At 43.9% G+C, this 23,837-nt stretch overlaps 1 protein-coding gene across 1 annotated transcript in view; it reads left to right on the forward strand.

Annotated features, from left to right (window-relative positions):
* TRPM1 (transient receptor potential cation channel subfamily M member 1) overlaps positions 1-23,837 on the forward strand; it is a 120,903-nt gene that overhangs the window by 65,812 nt on the left and 31,254 nt on the right. The window contains exons 10-18 of the mRNA XM_040257108.1: positions 749-821; positions 1,685-1,785; positions 8,314-8,487; positions 8,656-8,790; positions 9,644-9,694; positions 13,667-13,807; positions 14,871-14,900; positions 19,373-19,665; positions 21,518-21,746. Coding sequence (XP_040113042.1) covers positions 749-821; positions 1,685-1,785; positions 8,314-8,487; positions 8,656-8,790; positions 9,644-9,694; positions 13,667-13,807; positions 14,871-14,900; positions 19,373-19,665; positions 21,518-21,746 — 1,227 coding nt within the window. The remainder of the gene's footprint in view (positions 1-748; positions 822-1,684; positions 1,786-8,313; positions 8,488-8,655; positions 8,791-9,643; positions 9,695-13,666; positions 13,808-14,870; positions 14,901-19,372; positions 19,666-21,517; positions 21,747-23,837) is intronic.

Below are 23,837 nucleotides of genomic sequence, written 5' to 3' on the forward strand. Positions count from 1 at the left end.
AAGACCCAACATGCTGTGTAGTGCAGCCAAAAAGTTTTTTTAAAAATTAAATACTAAAGCACTGAGGAGTGACACACACCATGCTTTCAGGTGTGCTTAGAAAATTCTACCAAATACCCTCATTATTTTCTACCCTTTGCCTCCTTCAAGGGGAAAATGAAAGTGTTAGTCACTCAGTTGTGTCTGACTCTTTGCGACCCCTGGACTGTAGCCCTCCAGGCTCCTGTGTCCATAGGATTCTCCAGGCAAGAATACTGCAATGGGTTGCCATTCCCTTCTCCAGGGGATCTTCCCATGCCAGGTATAGAACCTGGGTCTCCCACTTTGCAGGCAGATTCTTTACAGTCTAAGCCACCAGGGAAGACTTTTACCTCCTTAATTATAAGGAAGACGCACTCTTGTTACACAGGCACTCTTCAAAATTCTAAATCTACAAATTTCCTACAAATGTAACAAATCTGAGTAGAGATGCCTTTGTCACTTTCAGTAGCCATTTAGATATTAGCATGAATGTCCTGCATGGGCTCCCTCAGCTCCAGGTGGGGTGAAGAATAAAATAAGGTCCCGGTGAGGATACAAAATGCTGTCCCTTCTGGAAATCAGAAGGCCCTGATGGAAAATCCCCTTGCTCTAGGGATGGTTGTATTAACATTGGCCTCTGAGGTCCTTTTTTTAAACAACACTCTAATTCTCTCTCTCAATTTCCACTTTGCTTTACTCAGTCTTTTCACAATTAATCTATTTTCAGATCACTGTGTTTAGGATGGGTTCTGAGGGTCAGCAAGACATCGAGATGGCGATTTTAACTGCCCTGCTGAAAGGTGAGCTCTCAGAAATGGCCCCTCCTGTCCTTTCCGTGCTGGCCTCTCCAGGCCCCACTCTTGGCCGGGAAACCCTCCCCCTGCAACTTCCTCCTGCCAGGAAATGTGTCTGCTGGGGATGGAACCCTGAGCTGGCCAGGTTGCCTAGAGTTATTGTAGTCTAAAGCCATGGTAACGTGATGAAGCTCCAAGTGGGTTCTCTGGAGGGGGACTTTTTCTGGGAGGAGGGAGCAATGGATCACTGGTTCTTGATGGCTAAGAATCAGTTTCCATTGACAGCTAGCTCGTGACAGGTTTCAGCTCAGAGAGGGTAAGCATGAAACGATTTTTCATTTGTGATCCCTATGTCTCACTGCGCTCTGTCAACTTTCCCAGACTCTCCTAACGATAGGCTGCCACCTGGCTGGTTGAGGAGTCACCTCCCTCCTCCACTGAGAAGGGGAAGGTGCTGGAGGAGAGAGGGGCAGGGGTCCCCATTGGGCCAGCCTCCTGGTGGTACTGAGCTGGTCTCCCTGCAATAGGGGCTGGTACCCTGGAATGTGGTCCCCTTTGATCTGGAGGAGCCTGGCAGGTGTCTGGGTGGCCCCAGGGCTCCTGCCCTCTTGCAGAATAGGAAACTGGGGTCACTGGCTTCCTCCTCTGTTCCCCCCAGGGACAGAAACCTCTTTCCTGACATGGAAAGAGGTTGCCTCCATCCTCCTCCCAGCCAGCTCTTTGAAAATACTGAGTCACTCAGGGGCCAGAGAAAAGGGTGAGATGCTGAGCCAGCCTGTGGAAGCCCATGCTCCCCACCCAGCCCCTTCCCCCACAACCCGCCACAGTCCAGGCATGACGTGAGAACTGCCCCGTCTCTTGCCTTCCAGGAACAAATGCATCGGCTCCGGACCAGCTGAGCTTGGCGCTGGCTTGGAACCGTGTGGACATAGCTCGGAGTCAGATCTTTGTCTTTGGGCCCCGCTGGCCGGTGAAACTAAGTGTTTTCAATCTATACTGTTTGTCATGACTTTGTACAAGGGTGTATTAGTACAAGCTCCCTTGTGCTGTGGATCTCAGAAAATCTTCTGGGGTTTCTGATGACCCAGTGTCTAGTTGCTTCCCTGGTGGCTCAGATGGTAAAGAATCTGCCTGCGATGCACAAGATGTGATTTGATCCCTGGATCAGGAAGATCCCCTGGAGGAGGGCACAGCAACACTCCAGTTATTCTTGCCTGGAGAATCCCATGAACAGAGGAGCTTGGCAGGCTACAGTCCATGGTGTTTCAGAGTCGGACACGACTGAGCAACTAACACCAACAATGTCTAGTTGTTAGGATTATTAGGAGATGTTGCTGTGTCATTTCAAAGAACCAGCAAGAAATAAGAGCTCCTGGCACTAACTTCAGATTCAAACCAGTGCTCTTGAATAAAGAGCACTAAATATTTTATCATTGCTGGTGAACATGGGTTTTTACACTTTTAAGAAGAAAGAAGATTGCTCATTAAAATGAAATACAATGATTGCATTGAAAGCATTGATTTTTAAACTATGTTCTGTGAAACCCCAGAGGGCTAGGGGACTGTGTGTTTGACCTTTGTGTGTAGTATGTTTGTATGTGGTTTGGTGTATTGTATATGTGTATCTACGTGCAGTGTGTGCGTAGGGTGTGAAATGTATGTGTGGTGTGTGGTTTACCGTGCATGCAGTGTATGTCTATGGGATCTGTGTATGTGTGTGTGTGTGGTTGTACATGGGTGTGGTGTGGGGGCGTGTGTGTGCAGATATGAGCAGGCATGATGAACAACTCTCAGCAGCCTCCCGCTCCTTCAATCAAAGCAGCTTCTTTACCTCTTGTGGTTACCAAGTGGGAGAGGAGTAGGGGAAGGACGGACTGGGAGTTTGGGATTAGCAGACGCAAACTGTTACATCTAGGATGGATAAACAGCAAGGTCCTACTGTACAGCACAGGGAATTCTATTCAATCTCCTGGGATAAATCATAATGGAAAAGAATTTTTAAAATGTAATATATGTGTATATTTATAAATGAATCACTTTGCTGTACAGCAGAATCCCAGGGACAGAGGAGCCTGGTGGGCTGCCATCTATGGGATCGCACAGAGTTGGACACAACTGAAGTGACTTAGCAGCAGCGGCAGCAGAAATTAGCAGAACATTGTAAATCAACTATACTTCAATTTTTTTAAATTATATTTTTTTAAAAAAGCAGCTTCTTTGATAGATTTTGTGTACTGGACTTGGGGAAAATTTTTTTGCAGAATTAGGGTTCTGCTGCTTCAAAAGGGGGTTTGGAATATCTAGAGGGTTCATGTCAAACTTTAAAAACCTTATTTCTCAAAACAGGCCTGGGACGTACCTTCAAAGTACATCTCATTTTCACAGTTATCTTTTATCCAATTAGTGTGAAGAATTTAAGCAATCAGTGTGTGCATGTGTGCTCAGTGGCTTAAGTCATGTCCAACTTTCTGCAACCCCATGGACTGTAGCCCATCAGGCTCCTCTGTCCATGGAATTTTTTAGGCCAGAATACTGGAGTGGGTTGCCATTTCTTCCTCCAGGGGTAAGGAATCAGAGAAGTGTATTAAAGGAATAAGATACAAGTTTGGGGAGTGGTTTATGCGTGTTGTTTATTGAACTACACAAGTTAAAAGAACACTACCACAACTTACATATTTTAATTTCATTTTGAATCTCCTGGTTTGTCTACTCTTGGTAAAGGATTTTAGAACAAAGTGAACTGGTCCATGAGTGGTGATGAGGCAGAGAAGCTAAGAGCTCCGAGACAGGGCTGGCAGGAAGGGCAGTATCATGAGCTCTGGAGACCGTCTACTCAGAAAGAGGAATCCCAGACCTTGGTTGGTTTTTCTTTTTGAAGGGCAGCTTTCTGAAGACACAACTCTGAGTCAGCCACACCGAGAGAGCCAGGCTTTCAGGATTACAGAAAGGGCCTGACCTGGGGAACACATCACACACACAGGGTGCCAGCCTGAAGTAATGGCCTGCACCCACGTTCTTGTTACAGAATCAATAAGCGGTTTCTAGAAAGTGTGGAAAATATAGACAAGCAAAATGAAGGAAACAATCACTCGTGACCACCTCCCCTTAGAAAAATTCAGCAATACTGTCAATATTTTATAATTTCATTTTTCATTCCTATGTTGGCATTAAATTCTCTCTGACTTCCATTTTCATGCTGCTTAGTGTTCTTTGCTTTCTTTTATTCAGTAAATGCATAAATATGGTTTGAAAAGCAGATAACAAATCAGAGCATGCCATGAAAATCAGAGCCCTCAATCCCACCTCTGAAAGCCCTTCAATTGTCCCTGTGTTCTGCTTTCCAAGGGAGCTGTAGCATTTTACATTCCCATGAGCAATGTAAGAGGGTTTCTTGGCATTGGCAGGTTTTTAAAAAATTTTAGCTTCTTTAATGATAAGTAGTAATATCTCATTATGGTATATATTTATTTATGATCAAATATATTTTATATTCTCAATGAAGGAGGGACAATCTTCAAACAAACTCCTAATGAAATTCCCATTTAAGACATAATATCTTTTTCTTTATTTTTTAAATTGAAGTATGGTTGATTTACAATGTTGTGTTAGTTTCATGTGTACAGCAAAGTGATTCAGTTGTACATTTGTATAGATCTGTATTTATTCTTCTTCAGATTCTTTTCCATTAATACTTATTTGTTGCTGTTTCGTCGCTCAGTAATGTCCGACTATATGTGACCCCATGGGCCATAGCCCATCAGGCTCCTCTGTCCGTGAGATTTCTCAGGCAAGAATACTGGAGTGGGTTGCCATTTCCTTCTCCAGGGAATTTTCCTGCCCCAGCAATTGAACCCATATCTCCTGCATTGGCAGGCAGGTTCTTTACTGCTGAGCCACCAGGGAGGATTTAATGCATATTACAAGACATTGAATATAGTTCCCTATGCTATATATTCAGTTCAGTTCAGTCACTCAGTCATGTCCAACTCTTTGCAACCCCATGAATCGCAGCCCGCCAGGCCTCCCTGTCCATCACCATCTCCCAGAGTTCACTCAGACTCACGTCCATCGAGTAAGTGATGCCATCCAGCCATCTCATCCTCTGTCGTCCCCTTCTCCTCCTGCCCCCAATCTCTCCCAGCATCAGAGTCTTTTCCAATGAGTCAACTCTTCGCATGAGGTGTCCAAAGTACGGGAGCTTCAGCTTAAGCATCATTCCTTCCAAAGAAATCCCAGGGTTGATCTCCTTCAGAATGGACCGGTTGGATCTCCTTGCAGTCCAAGGGACCCTCAAGAGTCTTCTTCAACACCACAGTTCAAAAGCATCAATTCTTCGGCGCTCAGCCTTCTTCACAGTCCAACTCTCCCATCCATACACGACCATAGGAAAAACCATAGCCTTGACTAGACGGACCTTAGTTGGCAAAGTAATGTTTCTGCTTTTGAATATATTATCTAGGTTGGTCATAACTTTTCTTCCAAGCAGTAAGCGTCTCTTAATTTCATGGCTGCAGTTACCATCTGCAGTGGTTTTGGAGCCCCAAAAATTAAAGTCTGACACTGTTTCTACTGTTTCCCCATCTATTTCCCATGAAGTGATGGGACCAGATGCCATGATCTTCATTTTCTGAATGTTGAGCTTTAAGCCAACTTTTTCGCTCTCCTCTTTCACTTTCATCAAAAGGCTTTTTAGCTCCTCTTCACTTTCTGCCATAAGGGTGGTGTCATCTACATATCTGAGGTTATTGATATTTCTCCTGGCAATCTTGATTCCAGCTTGTGTTTCTTCCAGTCCAGCGTTTCTCATGATGTACTCTACATATAAGTTAAATAAGCAGGGTGACAATGTACAACCTTGACGTACTCCTTTTCCTATTTGGAACCAGTCTGTTGTTCCATGTCCAGTTCTAACTGTTGCTTCCTGACCTGCATACAGATTTCTCAAGAGGCAGGTCAGGTGGTCTGCTATTCCCATCTCTTTCAGAATTTTCCACAGTTTATTGTGATCCACACAGTCAAAGGCTTTGGCATAGTCAATAAAGCAGAAATAGAATTTTTTCTGGGACTCTCTTGCTTTTTCCATGATCCAGCAGATGTTGGCAATTTGATCTCTGGTTCCTCTGCCTTTTCTAAAACCAGCTTGAACATCAGGGAGTTCATGGTTCACGTATTGCTGAAGTCTGGCTTGGAGAATTTTGAGCATTACTGTACTAGCATGTGAGATGAGTGTAATTGTGTGGTAGTTTGAGCATTCTTTGGCATTGCCTTTCTTTGGGATTGGAATGAAAACTGTCCTTTTCCAGTCCTGTGGCCACTTCTGAGTTTTCCAAACTTGCTGGCATATTGAGTGCAGCACTTTCACAGCATCATCTTTCAGGATTTGAAACAGCTCAACTGGAATTCCATCACCTCCACTAGCTTTGTTCGTAGTGATGCTTTCTAAGGCCCACTTGACTTCACATTCCAAGATGTCTGGCTCTAGATTAGTGATCACATCACCATGATTGTCTGGGTCATGAAGATCTTTTTTGTATAGTTCTTCTGTGTATTCTTGCCACCTCTTCTTAATATCTTCTGTTTCTGTTAGGTCCATACCATTTCTGTCCTTTATCGAGCCCATCTTTGCATGAAATATTCCCTTGGTATCTCTAATTTTCTTGAAGAGATATCTAGTCTTTCCCATTCTGTTGTTTTCCTCTATTTCTTTGCACTGATCGCTGAGGAAGGCTTTCTTATCTCTTCTTGCTAGTCTCTGGAACTCTGCATTCAGATGCTTATATCTTTCCTTTTCTCCTTTGCTTTTCACTTCTCTTTTTTCACAGCTATTTGTAAGGCCTCCCCAGACAGCCATTTTGCTTTTTTGCATTTCTTTTCCATGGGGATGGTCTTGATCCCTGTCTCCTGTACCATGTGCTATATATTAGGTCCTTGTTTATATTTTGTCTTTAATTGAGATATAATTGACATATGACATATTAGTTTCAGGTATACAGTATAACAATTCAATATTTGTATATATTATGAAATCACTACAATGTGCCTACCATCTGTCACCACATACAGTTACAATATTTTTTCTTGTGATGAGAACTCTTAAGATCTACTGTCTTAGCAACTTTCAAATATACAACACAGAATTATCAGCTGTAGTCACCATGTTGTACATGACATCCCATGGCATTTATTTTATAACTGGGAGTTTGTACCTTTTGACAATCTTTATTCATTTCGCCCTCCTCCATCCTCCATACTAGGTCTTTATGTTAATTCTAAAAATGGATAAACTAGCAGATTTTACTGTGATTCTGTACAGATTGTTCACAGCTGAGCCTAACATTGCAGCTGAACTCAAAGAGAAAGAAAGGTAGCCCTGGGTGAGTCACCGGGGCCATACAAAGGAAAACACAACAGCATGAAGGTTCTTACAGTCCATCCATTGTTTAAATTATGCAACCTTTGAGTTTCCTTCATATTTGGACCTTGCCTTATTTGAATAGATAGATGTTTGCTTTCCCTTGCATTTCTTTTTTTTAAGAATAAGTTTACTTATTTATGTGTTGTTGAGTGTGTTGGGTCTTCATTGCTGCATGTGGACTTTCTCTAGTTGCAGCATGTGGGGGCTACTCTCTAGTTGTGGTGCACAGGCTTCTCACTATACTGGTTTCTCTTGTTGTGGAGGACGGGCTGTGAGCACAGGCTCAGCAGTTGGGGCATGTGGGATCTTCCTGGACGAGGGATCAAACCTGTATCTCCTACATTGGCAGGCAGATTCTTTACCACAGAGCCACCTGGGAAGCCCCTCCCTTGCATTTCTAATTGATTCTCTCTTTTCTTCTTAGCATATTCCTTACATCATCAAGACTATCTATTCTTTTATTACTGTCCATTGAGCGGAATTCCCTTTCTTATAGTATCTTTCAAAGGCCCTTGTTTCTCTGGAAACATGTGCCTGTCAGTTACACCCAGGAGACCTCAGCCCAGGCTTCTCTCCACACAAGCATCTGTGGTTTCACCTGTCATCTCCAGCCCCTCACAGTTGTTTTCTCTTGTTTCCATCACTTTCCACAGGCACTTCTTTTTGGTGTCTTTGAATTTTCCTCTCAGCACCCTTTCCTCCGGACAAAAGCACACATCAACTGAAACAGCCACTTAAAGTACATGAATGTACTTCAAGCTATAAGTAATAGAGGGTCGCGAGATCAGGGTCTTTGCCACCAGACAACCTGGCCTGTGACAGCTAAGTGTGTGTGTGTGTGTGTGTGTGTGTGTGTGTGCTCACAGGTTATGTGTACCTGTGTTGCCTGTGTGCATGTATGAGTCTGTGTGCTCATCCTTGCACCTGTGTGTGTGTGCCTGTGTATCTGTGCATGCATGTGTGTGCTCCTGTGTACCTGGACGTGTGTGTGTGTGCACACATGTGCATGCAGAGGGGAGGCACTGGTCCTGGGATAAGGAGAAGCTTTAATCCATTTCCCAACCCTGCCTGCTTGAACTGCAGCCCCTGGGAAGCCTGGTGCCCCCAACGGATAGCAAGGCCACAGAGAAGGAGAAGAAGCCACCTACGGCGACCACCAAGGGGGGAAGAGGAAAAGGAAAAGGCAAGAAGAAAGGGAAGGTGAAGGAGGAAGTAGAGGAAGAAACTGACCCTCGGAAGCTTGAGCTGCTGAACTGGGTAGGTGGGATGGCTCTGGTCCCTTTCCTGGGCTCACAGGGACCCCTCGGAGCCAGTCACCCTCCTCGAGGGGAAGGTCCAGTTCTCGCTGCCTCCTCAGCTGCCCTGTGAACTTGCTCCTACCCAGCACCCGCCAGGTACTCACGCCCCTCTCTTGGCCTCATGCAGGTGAACGCTCTGGAGCAGGCCATGCTGGACGCACTGGTCTTAGATCGTGTGGACTTTGTGAAGCTCCTGATTGAAAATGGAGTCAACATGCAACACTTTCTCACCATCCCAAGGCTGGAAGAGCTTTATAACACAGTGAGTGATCGCAAAGGAGGGAGAGTGGAGAGGAGCTGGCCCCATCAGAACACGGCTTTAGTGGAAGAAAGAGGGAAATGGCAACCCACTCAACTATTTTTGCCTGAAGAATCCCAAGGACAGAGGAGCCTGGTGGGCTACAGTCCTAGGGATTGCAAAGAGTCAGACATGACAGAGTGTCTAAGCATGCATCATTTAAGGGCCAGTGTTCTTGCCTGACCAGTGGGCTCAGCAAAGGTCTCATTCTCACGCACCTCTGCCAGGCTACCTAGACCCCCACCCCATCTGAACCATTAACTCAGGGATGGTGCAAGAGGACAAGTTTCTACAGAGGAAGAGTCCAGCTCCTGGAGTCATTAGCAGAGTGAAAAGTTCCCGGGGTGAGCAGTCATTTGTTCCTGGGAACTACCACTTTTTATGAGGCTTTGATAAAAATGGAAAACTGAGTTTGCACAACAAGGAGCTCCTGATATGAGAATCACAGTGTTTGGATGAAATCCTCTAGGCTTGTATTCTCACCATATGAATTTTGAGATGTACATTCCCTTCCCTGCTCTAAAATTTTAAGCCGTAGAAGTGGTCCTGAGCAGTTGCTTGCTAAAACTTGGTGAACTTTTAAGACGATATGGTGCCCTGTGAGATTCTCTTTAAAATAATCTGATAAATGGTATTTAACATATTTTTGAACGTGTGGGATACTTTTTACCCACAACCAGTCCTGTGTTGTAAGGACATAGGCTAATAGTGGATGACATCCCAGCTTTCACAAATTCATTAATACTATAGAGTCGGATTTTGCTCTAAGAGTTGAAGAGAAAAACATATTTAATATGGCTGAATGCTTCTCTTTCAGAGACTGGGTCCACCCAATACACTTCATTTGCTGGTGAGGGATGTTAAAAAGGTCAGTCTTCTCTTTTTGTCTTTGCTTTTGTTTATATATATAATTTTTTTGAATGAGCTATTTCAAGGTTTATTTGTTTTTTTATTTAATTTTTGGCTGCATGCCATGCAGCATGTGGGGTCTAGTTCCCTGATGAGGGATTGAACCTGTGCCCTCTGCATCGGGAGTTTGGTGTCTTAACCCTTGGACCAGCAGGCAAGTCCCAGTCTGCTGTTCTCTAGTCCTTTACCTGTTGACTTCTTTCAATAATACATTTTCTAAAGCAATTTTTAAATTTCCAAATGTGGTGTCATTTTATTGGAGGCATAAGAAATCATGAATTCCTCTCTCCATAAAAAGAGTTTACTTTTTTCAAATGTCATCTTCTTCAAGTTTGGTGTTCATCTCACACACAATCGGCTTGCACTAAATGACTATTTGTGGTAGGTTGGTCCCAGCCAGGGGTGGAGGTGGGGGAGGACAGCAAATTCCTCTCTGCTGCCCAGGGCCCCCGTGCTCTACAAGTTTCAGATTTGCCCTCACTCCTTCCCTGTGCCTCTTTCCAGAAGTCCTAGCAGGACAGGCCTCATGTCATTCTGCGTGTCCCACGCAACAGTTCTTCTTGGCCCTGTTTCCTCATTAGACAGTGATAGACACCTCCACTTCACGGCCCCATCATCCTTTCCATCACGACAACCCCTTATAGTCTTGTAGGCTTCCATCTACTCCCTGTTCTGTCGTGGAGTTTCTGGGGTCCTGTTGGCCACCACAGGCTGGAGAATCAGACCAGGTTAACATAGAATGATTCATGAAGCCAGAACGCAGCCCCTGGCATGCGGAGTGCCGGATGGGTGTTCGTGTTCTGAGCAGGAGGGAACAACTCAAACGGGAGAAAAGGGCCTTCAGTCAGAGTCCCAGAAAGACTGTTCAGACTTCAAACAGATATCTGATTCTACTGATGTGAGAATGTGGCTTTTACTACAAATGTTACCAACCTGGCTTCTTGACCTTCCCCAGTCAACAGAGATTGACTAGAGGCCAGACAAGGAATTCAGGTGAGGCTTTATTGGGGTTCTTGCTGCAGCAATGGGGAATGAGAACAAACAACAGTTTCCCTTGCTTGCTCCCTGAGGAAGGGCAAGCTGGTTCCTTAGGCAGTGGAGTGAGAGTAGGTGTGTGTCCAGGGTCAGGCTGGAAGAGCGACTTAGGTGGTTTGTTACCTCTTCAGTTCAGTTCAGTTCAGTCACTCAGTCATGTCCGACTCTTTGCAACCCCATGAATCGCAGCACACCAGGCCTCCCTGTCCATCACCATCTCCTGGAGTTCACTCAAACTCACGTCCATCGAGTCGGTGATGCCATCCAGCCATCTCATCCTCTGTCGTCCCCTTCTCCTCCTGCCCCCAATCCCTCCCAGCATCAGAGTCTTTTCTAATGAGTCAACTCTTGGTATGAGGTGGCCAAAATACTGGAGTTCCTTCCAAAGAACACCCAGGCCTGATCTCCTTTAGAATGGACTGGTTGGATCTCCTTGCAGTCCAAGGGACTTCTCCAACACCACAGTTCAAAAGCATCAATTCTTTGGCACTCAGCTTTCTTCACAGTCCAACTCTCACATCCATACATGACCACTGGAAAAACCATGGTGCTATATGAAGGGGGCAGTACCCTGCTTTTGCCCCAGGCTTCTCAAAAGAGGCAGTTACAATGTTTGGTCTCTCGGTATCTTTTGGGTTCAGAATTTGCCCCAAGTGCACATGTATGCGATTATTTTTAGTCCCATACAGTTCCTTTGTATTTTGTTGTTCAAGGAGAGGTGTGTCCAGGTGCAAGCATTGCATCAAAGGGTCCCCAGTCCCAGCCTATCTCACAAATGCTCATTGGATCAGAGCAGAATCACTGGGTCTGGGAACCAAGAGGGACCAGGGACTGCCCTGCCCTTGTTTCCCACTTTCCCAGATTTCTTAACTAAGGAAGCACTGAGAGTCAAAAGCCACTGCTACTCAAGTGTAGACCCAACCAACCAGGTCTCACCTAAGTGGTTTCTATCATTTTCCTCCTGCCCTCCCCAGGAGGACACCCTCACTTGAAAGCCAAAGCCTCCTACATCTCACGAAGTTAAGGCTCCATCTAAGACACTTGCATCAACTGGGCCCATCACATGCCCACCATACGGGGTCCACCACACGCTCATGTGTTCTGTCCTGGGGCCAAGCATGGTCATATCTGCAGTGCTCTCTGCCCTCGGCTACAGCAGCCTCTGCTCTGCTTCAGTGTCACCCTCCCCAGGAAGCCCCTTCTCACCTGCCTACCCAGGCAGAGTGGGGGTCTGAACATGCTGCGTGTCGAGATTTGGGTGGCTTGGCCCTTAATCCCCTCCCCTGCCACAAACAACAAGCTCACCGAGGCAGAGATGTATCTTGTCCCCTCATGTGAAATCCCTGACTTGATCAAGGATCACGATGAGGGCTGAACAAACTTGCAAAGCCTGAGTGAAGGATGAGGTCCCTGTGCACAAGGAGGACATTTGAAAAGTGTAGTCTCCGTGAGTGGAGAAGGAAATGGCAACCACTCCAGTATTCTTGCCTGGAGAATCCTATGGACAGAGAAGCCTGGTGGGCTTCAGTCCATGGAGTCGCAAAGAGTCAAACATGACTAGTGACTAAATAACAACAAGGGAGTCTCCATGGGATGGACCCCAGGTTTCCGCCATCATTTCAGCTACAGGAAGTTAACTAAGCCAGAAATAGCACATAGTATAGGATCCTTAGGTTAAAGCGTCTGCCTCCAATGCGGGAGACCTGGGTTCGATCCCTGGGTCGGGAAGATCCCCTGGAGAAGGAAATGGCAATCCACTCCAGTATTCTTGCCTGGAGAATCCCATGGACGGAGAAGCCTAGTAGGTTACAGTCCACGGGGTCACAAAGAGTCGGACACGACTGAGCGACTTCACCTTCACCTTATAACGGATGGGTCAGCTCTGCCTCCTGGATCAGCCAGCTGCCCAGGGGCGTGAGCGACTGGCTTACAGGTGCATGGATGCCCTCAGTCCCTCTCCCTTCTGCCCACACCCTGCCTTCATCTTAACACAGCCTCATCCATTATGCAGCAGAACTCTGCCCCTTCACCAACTCCCAGCCATCTCAGGGAGTTTGTGTTCTTACTGAAAGCTTTGGGGTCTCTCAGAAAATCCTGGGGCACCATGTGGAGATTTCTCCATAAAGGTCCCAGTCCCAGGAGTGTCCCGTCCTCCCCCTACCTCCCACAGAGTCCTCCTGCCCATCATGTGCTCACTCCCACCTTCTGTAGAAAATCTGGACACCAGCCCCTGAAGACACCTTCTCCCCTGCAAGCAGCTGTCAAAGCACCTCTCAACAGGGCAAATCTATTCACATCAAGGAAGGCTTGTACCAGCTACACCATCTGTTCTCAATGATTTTTTCCCTTAATCAAATTTTTGTTGAAGTATAGTTGATTTACAATGTTGTGTTATTTTCTGCTGTATAGCAAACTGATGCAGTTATACATACATATACATTCTTTATATGTATATATATTCTTTATTTTTATTTTTTGGCCTCACTCTGTTGCATGTGGGACCTCAGTTTCCAGATCAGGGATTAAACTGGCGCCTCCTGCAGTGGAAGGCAGAGTCTCAACCTCTGGACCACTGGGAAGGTCCCTCTTTCCTTTATGTTTAAATGCACATTACTGATCATTCTGTCCAAGCCCACAGACAAGCCCAGACCTCTCCCCTATAGCCCTGCGGGTTTCTAACTCATCTCATGGGGAAGTTTAATCCATTTTCTGGAACATGGTTCACCCTCTTATCTCCCTCCATCCTGTGGTAACAGATAGAAGATTGTTTAACGCCCCATTGCTTCTGTTAACATCCACATCACCAGCAGGGATGGCCACGACGCCAAGGTGTGTGATGCAGTCCAGGCTGCAGGAGCTTCTTGCAGGACCTGAGACATGACTCCTTTCCTTACAGGGCAACCTTCCTCCTGACTACCACATCAGCCTCATAGACATTGGGCTCGTACTGGAGTACCTCATGGGTGGTGCCTACCGCTGCAACTACACGCGCAAGAGCTTCCGGACCCTCTACAACAACCTGTTTGGACCCAAGAGGGTAGAGCTCAGCGGACACGCAGTCTTCTGTGGTTCCCAGGGCGACACATGGTTCTTTGCTCACCTCCACAGTAACTCAGCCTATTCAAAGCCAAGCTCATCACCCCATCCCCACACACATCTTCCAATGCTCCTGCAGCGGCTCTCGGTGTGAAGCATCCTTTCTTCCCTCCACACATTGGGCCCACAGCCCAGCACTTGCACCTGCCCCTTCCTTTGTTCACAACTGCTTCCTCCTGGGCTCCTTTGTCTCTGCTTTCTTCTATGCATCCTACCACTGGAGCCACCCTGATCCTCCAAAATGAGGAACCTGATGGGGCATTCCTTGCTCACAAACTCCCAAGGCTCCCCAGTGCCTGAGAAATCACTGTCAAGCTCATGATCAAAGCGTCTAAGGCTCTCCCTCATTATCCACACCCTGTTGTGGGTGACCATGTACCACTTTCAGAACAAACTCCACTAATGTGTCAGCCGCACCTCCCCACTTCAAAACCCCATGTGTATCCCATGCCCAGCTCATGTGTGAGACCTCCCATGAAGCCCTCCTCTCACCCCACTCAGAGCCCCATGGCTCTGTGTCTGCGTTTCTGTGGGTGAACTTCTGTGGTTCTCCCTGGGGTGGGGGTCCCATGTCTGCACGTCTCTCTCCTCACCTGACCTGGGCTGACAGAAGTAGAGGAAAGGAAAATATGTTTTAATAGATAAAAGAGTACTTTATATCACTAACTGTGAAGGACAAATGCTTTCCTTAGTTTTGTCCTTCATTGTTAATTATACAAAGTACTTTAAAAATTTTATTTTTAATTGGAGGATAATTACTTTATAATATTGTGTTATACAGTATTAATTGCTTTACAATATTACAATACAATGTTTCTGCCATATATCAACACAAATCCACCATAGCTATATGTATATGTTCCCTCCCTCTTGACCTCCCTACCCCAAGTACTTTTTAATCTATTATCAATCTACTAGCGATATCAATAATGTACAACTCATAGTATTGTAACTTCAGTTATCTGATTCCATTGAATTTTTTTCCCTCCCTTTTAATTATGCAGCCGAAAGCTCTCAAACTTCTGGGAATGGAAGTAAGTAGGACTTGTTTCCAGTGGTTTCATGGTATCATGGAGCCTCTTCATTTTGTATTTAACATAAAATTGATTGAATTTGTTTTCCATGAATAAATCCACTCCACCACACACCAAGATTTACTTGGATGATTTAGTCAGATTATATTCAAAGGTCATAGATATTTTTTTAAAAGGTAAAAGCCACCCAACTGACTTTTATTAAAATCAAGAACAAATCAAGCTCACCCATTATTGTTGGCATCATTATCCCCTCTGGTTTTTAAAAGTGTTCTGGAAATTTTACCACATGAAAACATAAATAAAGGAAGAATATATAAAAGGAGGAGGAAATTATTATTGGCAGAAAAATATTTTGTATCTAGAAAGTCCAGGAAAATCAACAAAGTTTCCTCATAATGGGACAAAAATATCCAGAAATAACCTAACAAGTGAACTTAACAAATCACTAGACATGAAAATACGTAAACAAGTAGAAGAAGTACCATAACACAATATTAAGACTGAGTATTATAAAGATTCTTCTCAAATAAATTCATGAGTTAAGTAGCATTCCAATTTCTGTATGGATTCAGGGTGGAAGGTTTTGTTTCTTGTTCACAGTTGACACCGACCTTCAGCATAACTAGAAGGGTTATGAAAGTCAGTGTTGCATAATCCCTTAGTCTCTCAGATTGGTTGTATCACGTAGGGTTTATCTGCTGAGTGAAGCCTTGGTGGAACTCTCCTATATAATAGCCTGTCCAGTGTTGTTGTTAGAGGCCCATTTTTTCACCACTATAGTAATAACATTTATAATAGGAGTTCATCGAGGCTTTCTATTTTCTGGAGTCAGCTTTGGTCAGTTATATTTTCATAGAAAACAATTTACTTTATCTAGACTTTCAGGTTCACTGGTGTAAATCTTTGTTGTTGTTTAGTCTCTCAGTTGTGTCCTACTCTTTGTGATCCCATGGATTGTAGCCTGCCAGGCTCCTCTGTCCATGGGATTTCCCAGACAAGAATACTGGAGTGGGTTGCCATTTTCTTCTCCAGGGGATCTTCCTGACCCAGGGATTGAAACCATGTCTCCTGCATTGGCAGGGGGATTCTTTACCACTGAGCCACCTGGGAAGCCCCATAAACCTTTACCGAGTATTTTAATTCTTTCAGTCTACTCAGTGTCTTTAGTTGTGTGCCATTTCTTGTTCCAGTTTTTTTCTTTTTCATATCTTCTCTTCTTCTTAACCATACCTGTCTTTGGATTTCATTGGTATTTTTTTTGCTTAACCCAGCAACTTTCTTTTTTCTTTTTTCTATTTTATTAATATATTTTAATTTGTATTCATTCCTTCCATATACTTTGTATGGAGTTATTGTGTTATTTTTATTGACTCAATTTGAAAGTGTTTGCCCATTTTCAATCTTCTTTGTATTTCAATAAATTCATGAAGAGTATACATTTTTCTCTGAGCATTGTTTTTCATGGTCTCCTACAGGTTACAGTAAGTAGAACTTTTATTGATATTCATTTCTAAACAGTTTATAATTCCCTCCTTAATCCAAGAGTTATTTATAAGCATATTTTAAGTTGCCTACATGCAGACTTTTGTTATTGTGGTTATCTTAGTCTCATTGATTTCTAGTATTACTCTTTGGGTGTAGACTGTATGATTTCCAATACCTAGAACTTGTTGAGATTGAAAATCTCAAAAGAATTGAGGAATAATGCCAGCTGGAATTTTGTTAATGATCCACGTGTGTTGAAACAAATGTATTTTCTCAGTTTGTTGGGCAAAATTATATACTTCTCTGCAGGAGACCTGGGCTTGATCCCTGGGTTGGGAAGATCCCCTGGAGAAGGGAAAGGCTGCCCACTCCAGAATTCTGGCCTGGAGAGTTCCCTGGACTATATATAGTCCATGGGATCACAAAGAGTTGGACAGGACTGAGCGACTTTAGCTTTCAGCATGCTGTCAGATCAAACTTAGGAATTTTATTATTCAATTTGCTTCTATATGTACTAGTTTTTTTCCAATTAATTTCTGACTGAGGTGTGTTTAGAGGCTGTTACTGTGATTTGTGATTGTGGATGGATTCATTTCTTAACTTTCAGTTCATATCTTTTGTTATTTTATTGGGTTGCTTGTCTTTTACTTGTTGCTTTGTGTCTGTTCATGCACTTTAGGGAAATGAACCCTTTGTTGGTTATTTTCTGTCTATAGCAATATTAAAATTATTTTATGTGAAGTTGCATATAATTAATATTTTAGTAACATACTATGGAAAGGTAGGATAAAAGGGGTTTCTGTTTGGGTCTTCCCTGGCAGACTCCATTGGTTAGGACTGCGCTTCCACTGCAGGGGGCATAGGTTTGATCCCTGGTCAGGGAACTAAGGTCCTGCATGTTTTGAAGTGTAGCAAAAAAAAAAAAGCTTTCTGTTTTACAATATTTCATTAGTCCTTAGTGGATTTTTATTTGACTTGATACAATCTTGAAAATAAAGCTATATTTCTTTTTTAATTTCAATATTCCCTAAATGACTGAAACTGCAGTTTTACTGGGACAAATTAGAGCAAAAACATTTAAATTCAAGGCAAGATATGATACTTTCAATAAAAACATCAGAACACCTCATAATGAGCTTATAAAACTTGGTTTAGTCATGAACTACTTGCCATAAGAATTGAAGACTCAGGCTCCACCCCCTTTTCCGCCCCATGCCCAGCCTCTCCATTCATGTGAATGTGGGCAAATTATTCAGCCTTTAAGCCACAACTTCCTCATCTGACTTACTAGAAGACATTAACAACCTCTCAGGATCAGTGTGAGAATAAAAGAAGGTCACTGATGAGAAAGCTATTTGCAAAAGAGCAGAGATCCACTTCTGTTATCCTATTGGGTACCGGATCCTCAGCCTGGAATAGTCTGTTCAGTTCAGTTCAGTCACTCAGTCGTGTCCAACTCTTTGTGACCCCATGGACTGCAGCACACCAGGCTTCCCTGTCCGTCACCAACTCCTGGAGGTTACTCAAACTCATGTCCATCAAGTCAGTGATGCCATTCAACCATTTCATTCTCGGTCATTTTCTTCTCCTCCTGCCCTCGATCTTTTCCAGCATCAGGGTCTTTTCAAATGAGTCAGTTCTTTGCATCAGGTGGCCAAAGTATTGGAGTTTCAGCTTCAGCATCAGTCTTTCCAGTGAATATTCAGGACTGATTTCCTTTAAGATTGACTGGTTGGATCTCCTTGCAGTCCAAGGGACTCCCAAGAGTCTTCAACACCACAGTTCAAAAGCATCAATTCTTACGCGCTCAGCTTTCTTGATAGTTCAACTCTCACATCCACACATGACTACTGGAAAAACCATAGCTTTGACTAGATGAACATTTGTTGGCAAAGAAATGTCTCTGCTTTTTAATAGGCTGTCTAGGTTGGTCATAGCTTTTCTTCCAAGGAGCAAGTGTCTTTTAATTTCATGGCTGCAGTCCCCATCGGCAGTGATTTTGGAACCTCCCAAAATAAAGTCTGTCACTGTTTCCATTGTTTCCCCATCTATTTGCCATGAAGTGATGGGACCAGATGCCATGATCTTAGTTTTCTGAATGATTCCATGCCACATGCATGTTTCACCACCAGTTTTCCCAGTCATGAATGCCTTCCTTTAGGATCCTGCTCTATTATTAGAATGACCCCTCATAATCCCTTGGAGGTGGAAAGCATTGGCCTTCCATTTATAACACAACCATGAGAAGACAAATCTCATTCAAAATAGAACCCCTGCTTCCTTAAACTATTGGTAGACGTGTGTGCATGCTCAGTCATGTCTGATTCTTTGAGATCACATGGACTGTAGTCCTTCCGGCTCCTCTGTCCATGGGATTCTCCAGCCAAGAATGCTGGAGTGAGTGGCCGTTTCCTCCTCCAGGGGATCTTCCCGATCCAAAGATCAAACCCCTGCCTCCTGCATCTCCTGCACTGGCAGGTGGATTCTTTACCACTGAGCCACCTGGGAAGCCCAAACCACTGGTAGAAAACCAAGATATTTTTCTCCACCTCCTTCTACATTGTTCCTATTAATCTCTGGTTCAGAGTGTTGGTATTTAAAGACATCCCTCAGGAAATGAGTTTTGGGCTTTATCTCTCCCATAGGGTGATTTGGATTGAAGTGTTTTCTTTGTTTTCAGTTTTGCAGCTTCTCTTCAATTTTTAGAGGCTTTTGAAAAAAAAAAAAACAAACTGCCAACCCAGGAATATAAACTTCAAACAGTAGTATGCCTTTTCAGCTCATTTGATTTTCAATGGTTTACTTCTCATAATAAACATGTGCACCTTTTCAAAAGAATTCATAAGATGGGTGGACACACAGATGTACTTAAGAAGTCTCTCCGTTCCTGCAGACAGCAAGGTTTCCCTTCTTCCAGTTGGTCCTGAAACCCTTTACTGCATGTTTATGGCAGAACCACAGTAAGGGTGTTTCTCTCCCCTCAGGATGACGAGCCGCCAGCCAAAGGAAAGAAAAAGAAGAAAAAGAAAAAGGAGGAGGAGTTGGACATTGATGTGGATGACCCGGCCGTGAGTCGATTCCAGTACCCCTTCCACGAGCTGATGGTGTGGGCTGTGCTGATGAAGCGCCAAAAGATGGCGGTCTTCCTCTGGCAGCGGGGGGAGGAGAGCATGGCCAAGGCCCTGGTGGCATGCAAGCTCTACAAGTCCATGGCCCACGAGTCCTCCGAGAGTGAGCTGGTGGATGACATCTCCCAGGACCTGGACAACAACTCAAAGTGAGTGTCTGGAGGGAACGTAGAGCTCAGGGAGACCTGGTTGTTCTGAGAACCACTCCTTTTCCAGGAAGGGTGGCAAATATGGTTCTCACTTAAGTATCATCAAATGCTTTGTTAAAGCTTCTTCATCAAATGCTTTGTCCATTGTGTCAATATTTTTCCTTCTGTCTTTCTGAGGCGTTTCTGGACTATCATTGTTTTTGTTGACTGTCTTCTTGTGCAAACTATGGAAATGCAATTTTTCATTAATTAATTTTTATGTGAGTCTAGTTGCTTCTGGAGAAGGCAATGACATCCCACTCCAGTACCCTTGCCTGGAAAATCCCATGGACAGAGGAGCCTGGTAGGCTGCAGTCCATGGGGTCGCTAAGAGTTGGGCACGACTGAGCGACTTCATTTTCGCTTTTCACTTTCATGTGTTGGAGAAGGAAATGGCAACACTCCAGTGTTCTTGGCTGGAGAATCCCAAAGACAGAGGAGCCTAGTGGGCTGCTGTCTATGGGGTCGCACAGAGTTGGACATGACTGAAGTGACTTAGCAGCAGCAGCAGCAGCATAGTTGCTTCACAATGTCGTGTTACTTCCTGCTGTATAACAAAGAGAATCAGTTACACTTATACGTGTATCCCCTCTTTTTTGGATTTACTTCCCATTCACATCACCATAGAGCACTGAGTAGAGTTCCCTGTGCTGTACAGTTAAGGCTCTCATTAGTTATCTGTTTTATACCTAGTTGTGTATATATGTCAATCCCAATCTCCTGATTCATCTCACCCTTCCTTCCTCCTTGGCATCCATACATTTTTTCTCTCTGTCTGTTCTCTATTTCTGCTTTGCAAATAAGATCAATTATACCATTTTTCTAGATTCCATATACAACATTAATATCTGATATTTGTGGAAAAACAACTTTAGACAGTATATCTTTATTGAAATATAGCTGATTTACAATGTGTTAATTTCTGCTGTACAATAAAGTGTATACATATATATGTGATTCTTTTTAATATTCTTTTCTATTATAGTTTATCATAGGATACTGAATATAGTTCCCTGTGCTATACAGTAGGACCTTGTTATTTATCTACCCTATATAAAAAAGCTTATGTCTGCTAACCTCAATTACCCACCCCCTCCCTTCCTCAGTTCCAGTTGGTAATCACTGCTGTGTTCTCTATGTCCTTGATTCTTTTTCTGGGAAACACAATTTAAATGCAAAGACAACAAAACTGATTTTCATAAGGAAACACACATTCAGAGGAGTACAGCCTTAGTACTGTACTTTAGTACAGTCCCAAAGTACAACCCTTTGGGACTTGATCTTCCCAAAGACCTCTTAGGTAGGACAGGATGGCTACAGGGTTCCCTACCCTCAGCTCAGTCAGGCTCTGATAAAACACCAATAGGTTGAACTCTGGTTAACTAGTTTTCCCCAGGGCAGGCTTTGTTAGGAAGAACAGAGTGCTCTGGGCATAGTTCAGAATGGACCCTCCCCAGGCTGGCAGGATGAGGGGATTCTCCTCCCATCTTCCCTGTGAGAACTCGGTGGGGCGCCTGGAGATAAAACTAATGAAAGCGTGGACACACTTCTTTCTCTAAGCCAAGGCTCCCCAGACTTATTAATCTGCCGACTTGTCCTCACGGGGCCTCTGGAAGTCAGCCTCCAACATGGCTGAGCATGGCCCCTGGCCCCTGGCTGTCCCCTTGGGGATGTCCTGGGAGCTCCCTGCTGGGAGAGGACAGGGAGTCAAGGACTCTGTGTCCTGTGGCTCCGTGATGTCCCCATGGACATGGCTCTCTAACAAAGTGTGTGGCTGTCACTGCCTCGCCTGCTTCCATCTGTGTCTCGGCAGAGACTTTGGCCAGCTGGCTGTGGAGCTCCTGGACCAGTCCTACAAGCACGATGAGCAGATTGCCATGAAACTACTGACGTACGAGCTGAAAAACTGGAGCAATTCGACCTGCCTCAAACTGGCTGTGGCAGCCAAACACCGGGACTTCATTGCCCACACCTGCAGCCAGATGCTGCTGACGGACATGTGGATGGGGCGGCTGCGGATGAGGAAGAACCCTGGCCTGAAGGTACCTGTGACGTGGCTATGTGGTGTCAAGTGACACCTGTGGGCTCTGACTCTCTGCCCGGCTGAGCTGAACACTTTCTGTGGATTATTTCATCCATGACTCTGAACAACCCCGGGAGGGAGACCCTGTGGCAATCCTTGCCTTACAGATGGGGAACCTGAACCTTTGAGATGAAGGGACTCGCCTAGGATCCCAGCTGTAAGGTGAAGGGCAGCACCTGAACACGGGTGGTCTAACACCAGAGCCCAACCTGCAGCAAGACTAGCTTGTGGGCATGGAGTCCACTCTAATGAGTTGTGCACCCCTGACCATCCACCCACCACTAAGGCAGGCACCTGAGCTCTGTGTCTACAGATTGCCTTATGACTCTGAAAGTACTTGCTATCATTTTATTATTAATTTTCATTGAAATATAGTTGATTTACAATGTTGTGTTAGTTTCAGGTATACAGCGAAGTGAATCCGTTATATATAGATTCCTTTTTACATCCTCTTCCATTATAGGTTTTTGAACATAGTTCCCTGTGCTATACAGTAGGTCCTTGTTGATTATCTATTTTATACATAGTATTATGTAATATTACATAAAATTATTATGTAATAATAGTTTTAATATTATATTAAAAGTATTTTAATATAATAGTTTGTATCTGCTAATCCCAAACTCCTAGTTTATCCTTCCTTGCTTTGGCTTTATTAAATGTTTGTTTTCTATGTCTGTGAGTCTATTTCTGTTTTGTAAATAAGTTCATTTGTATTCTTTTTCTAGATTCTACATGTGAGTGACCTTATATGATATCTGTCTGACTAACTTCACTAAGTATGATAATCCCTGTCGTCGTTGTTTAGTGGCTCAGTTGCATCTGACTCTTTGTGACCCCATGGGCTGTAGCTCACCAGGTTTCTCTGTCCATAGGATTTCCCAGGCAAGAATACTGGAGTAGGTTGCCATTTCCTTCACCATTGGATTTTCCCAGCTCATGGATAGAACCCACGTTTCCTGTGTTGCAGGCAGATTCTTTACTGATGAAAAACCAGAGCAGCCCATGTAATCTCTAGGTTCATTCATGTTGCTGTAAATGGCATTATTTCATTCTTTTTTATGGCTGAATAGTATTCCATTGTATATATGTACTACATCTTCTTTATCCATTTTTTTGTTGATGGATATTTATGTTCCTTCCATGTCCTGGCTATTGTTAATAGTGCTGCAATGAACAAACATTGGGGTGCGTGTATCTTTTTGAATTATAGTTTTGTTCAGATATATGGCCAGGAGTTGGCCTGCTGAATCATTTGGCAACTCTATTTTTAGTTTATTGAAGAACCTCTATACTGAACATATCTACGAACCAGAAACAGATTCACAGACATAGAGAACAGACTTGTGGTTGCCAAGGGGGATGGGTTGGTGGGTGAGGGAAGGATTGGGAGTTTGGAATTAGCAGATGCAAACTAGCTTATATAGTATGTATAAGCAACAAGGTCCCACTGTATAGCTCAGGGAACTATATTCAATATTCTGTAATAAATCATGATGGAAAAGAATATGAAAAAGAATATATGTATAACAGTCAATTTGCTGTACAGCAGAAATTAAACCCAATATTGTTAATCAATTATACTTCAATAAAATTTAAAAAAACCAAAACAACCAAGGTCTGGTCCAGCCTTAGCATGCAGCTGCCAAGTGGCAGAAAATAAGAAAGGCAGAGGAGTACCCCCAAGTCCACTCTGTGATCAAGTCTACAGGTCCATATGTTCCAGCTCTTCAATCCATAAACAAATAGGGTACATACGTACTAAAAGTTCACCAGGACTTCCCTGGTGGTCCAGGGGTTAAGACTTTAGGTTCCCAATGCAGGGGGCACTGGTTCGATCCCCGGTCGGGATCTAAGAGCCCACATGCTACCTGGCACAGCTAAAACAAACAAAAAAAAGGAGTTGAATATATATACTAAAAAGTAATTTTTAAACATGCCAGAATTTAAAGAGTGAGATTAAACTGTATTGTCTTCAGCAGCACTGTCCAACAGAAATAAATCACATATGTACTTTAAATTTAAACTTAAACTTTAAATATTCCCATTA

The sequence above is a fragment of the Oryx dammah genome, unplaced genomic scaffold (assembly GCF_014754425.2).
Source record: "Oryx dammah isolate SB20612 unplaced genomic scaffold, SCBI_Odam_1.1 HiC_scaffold_16, whole genome shotgun sequence".
Lineage (NCBI taxonomy): Eukaryota > Metazoa > Chordata > Mammalia > Artiodactyla > Bovidae > Oryx > Oryx dammah.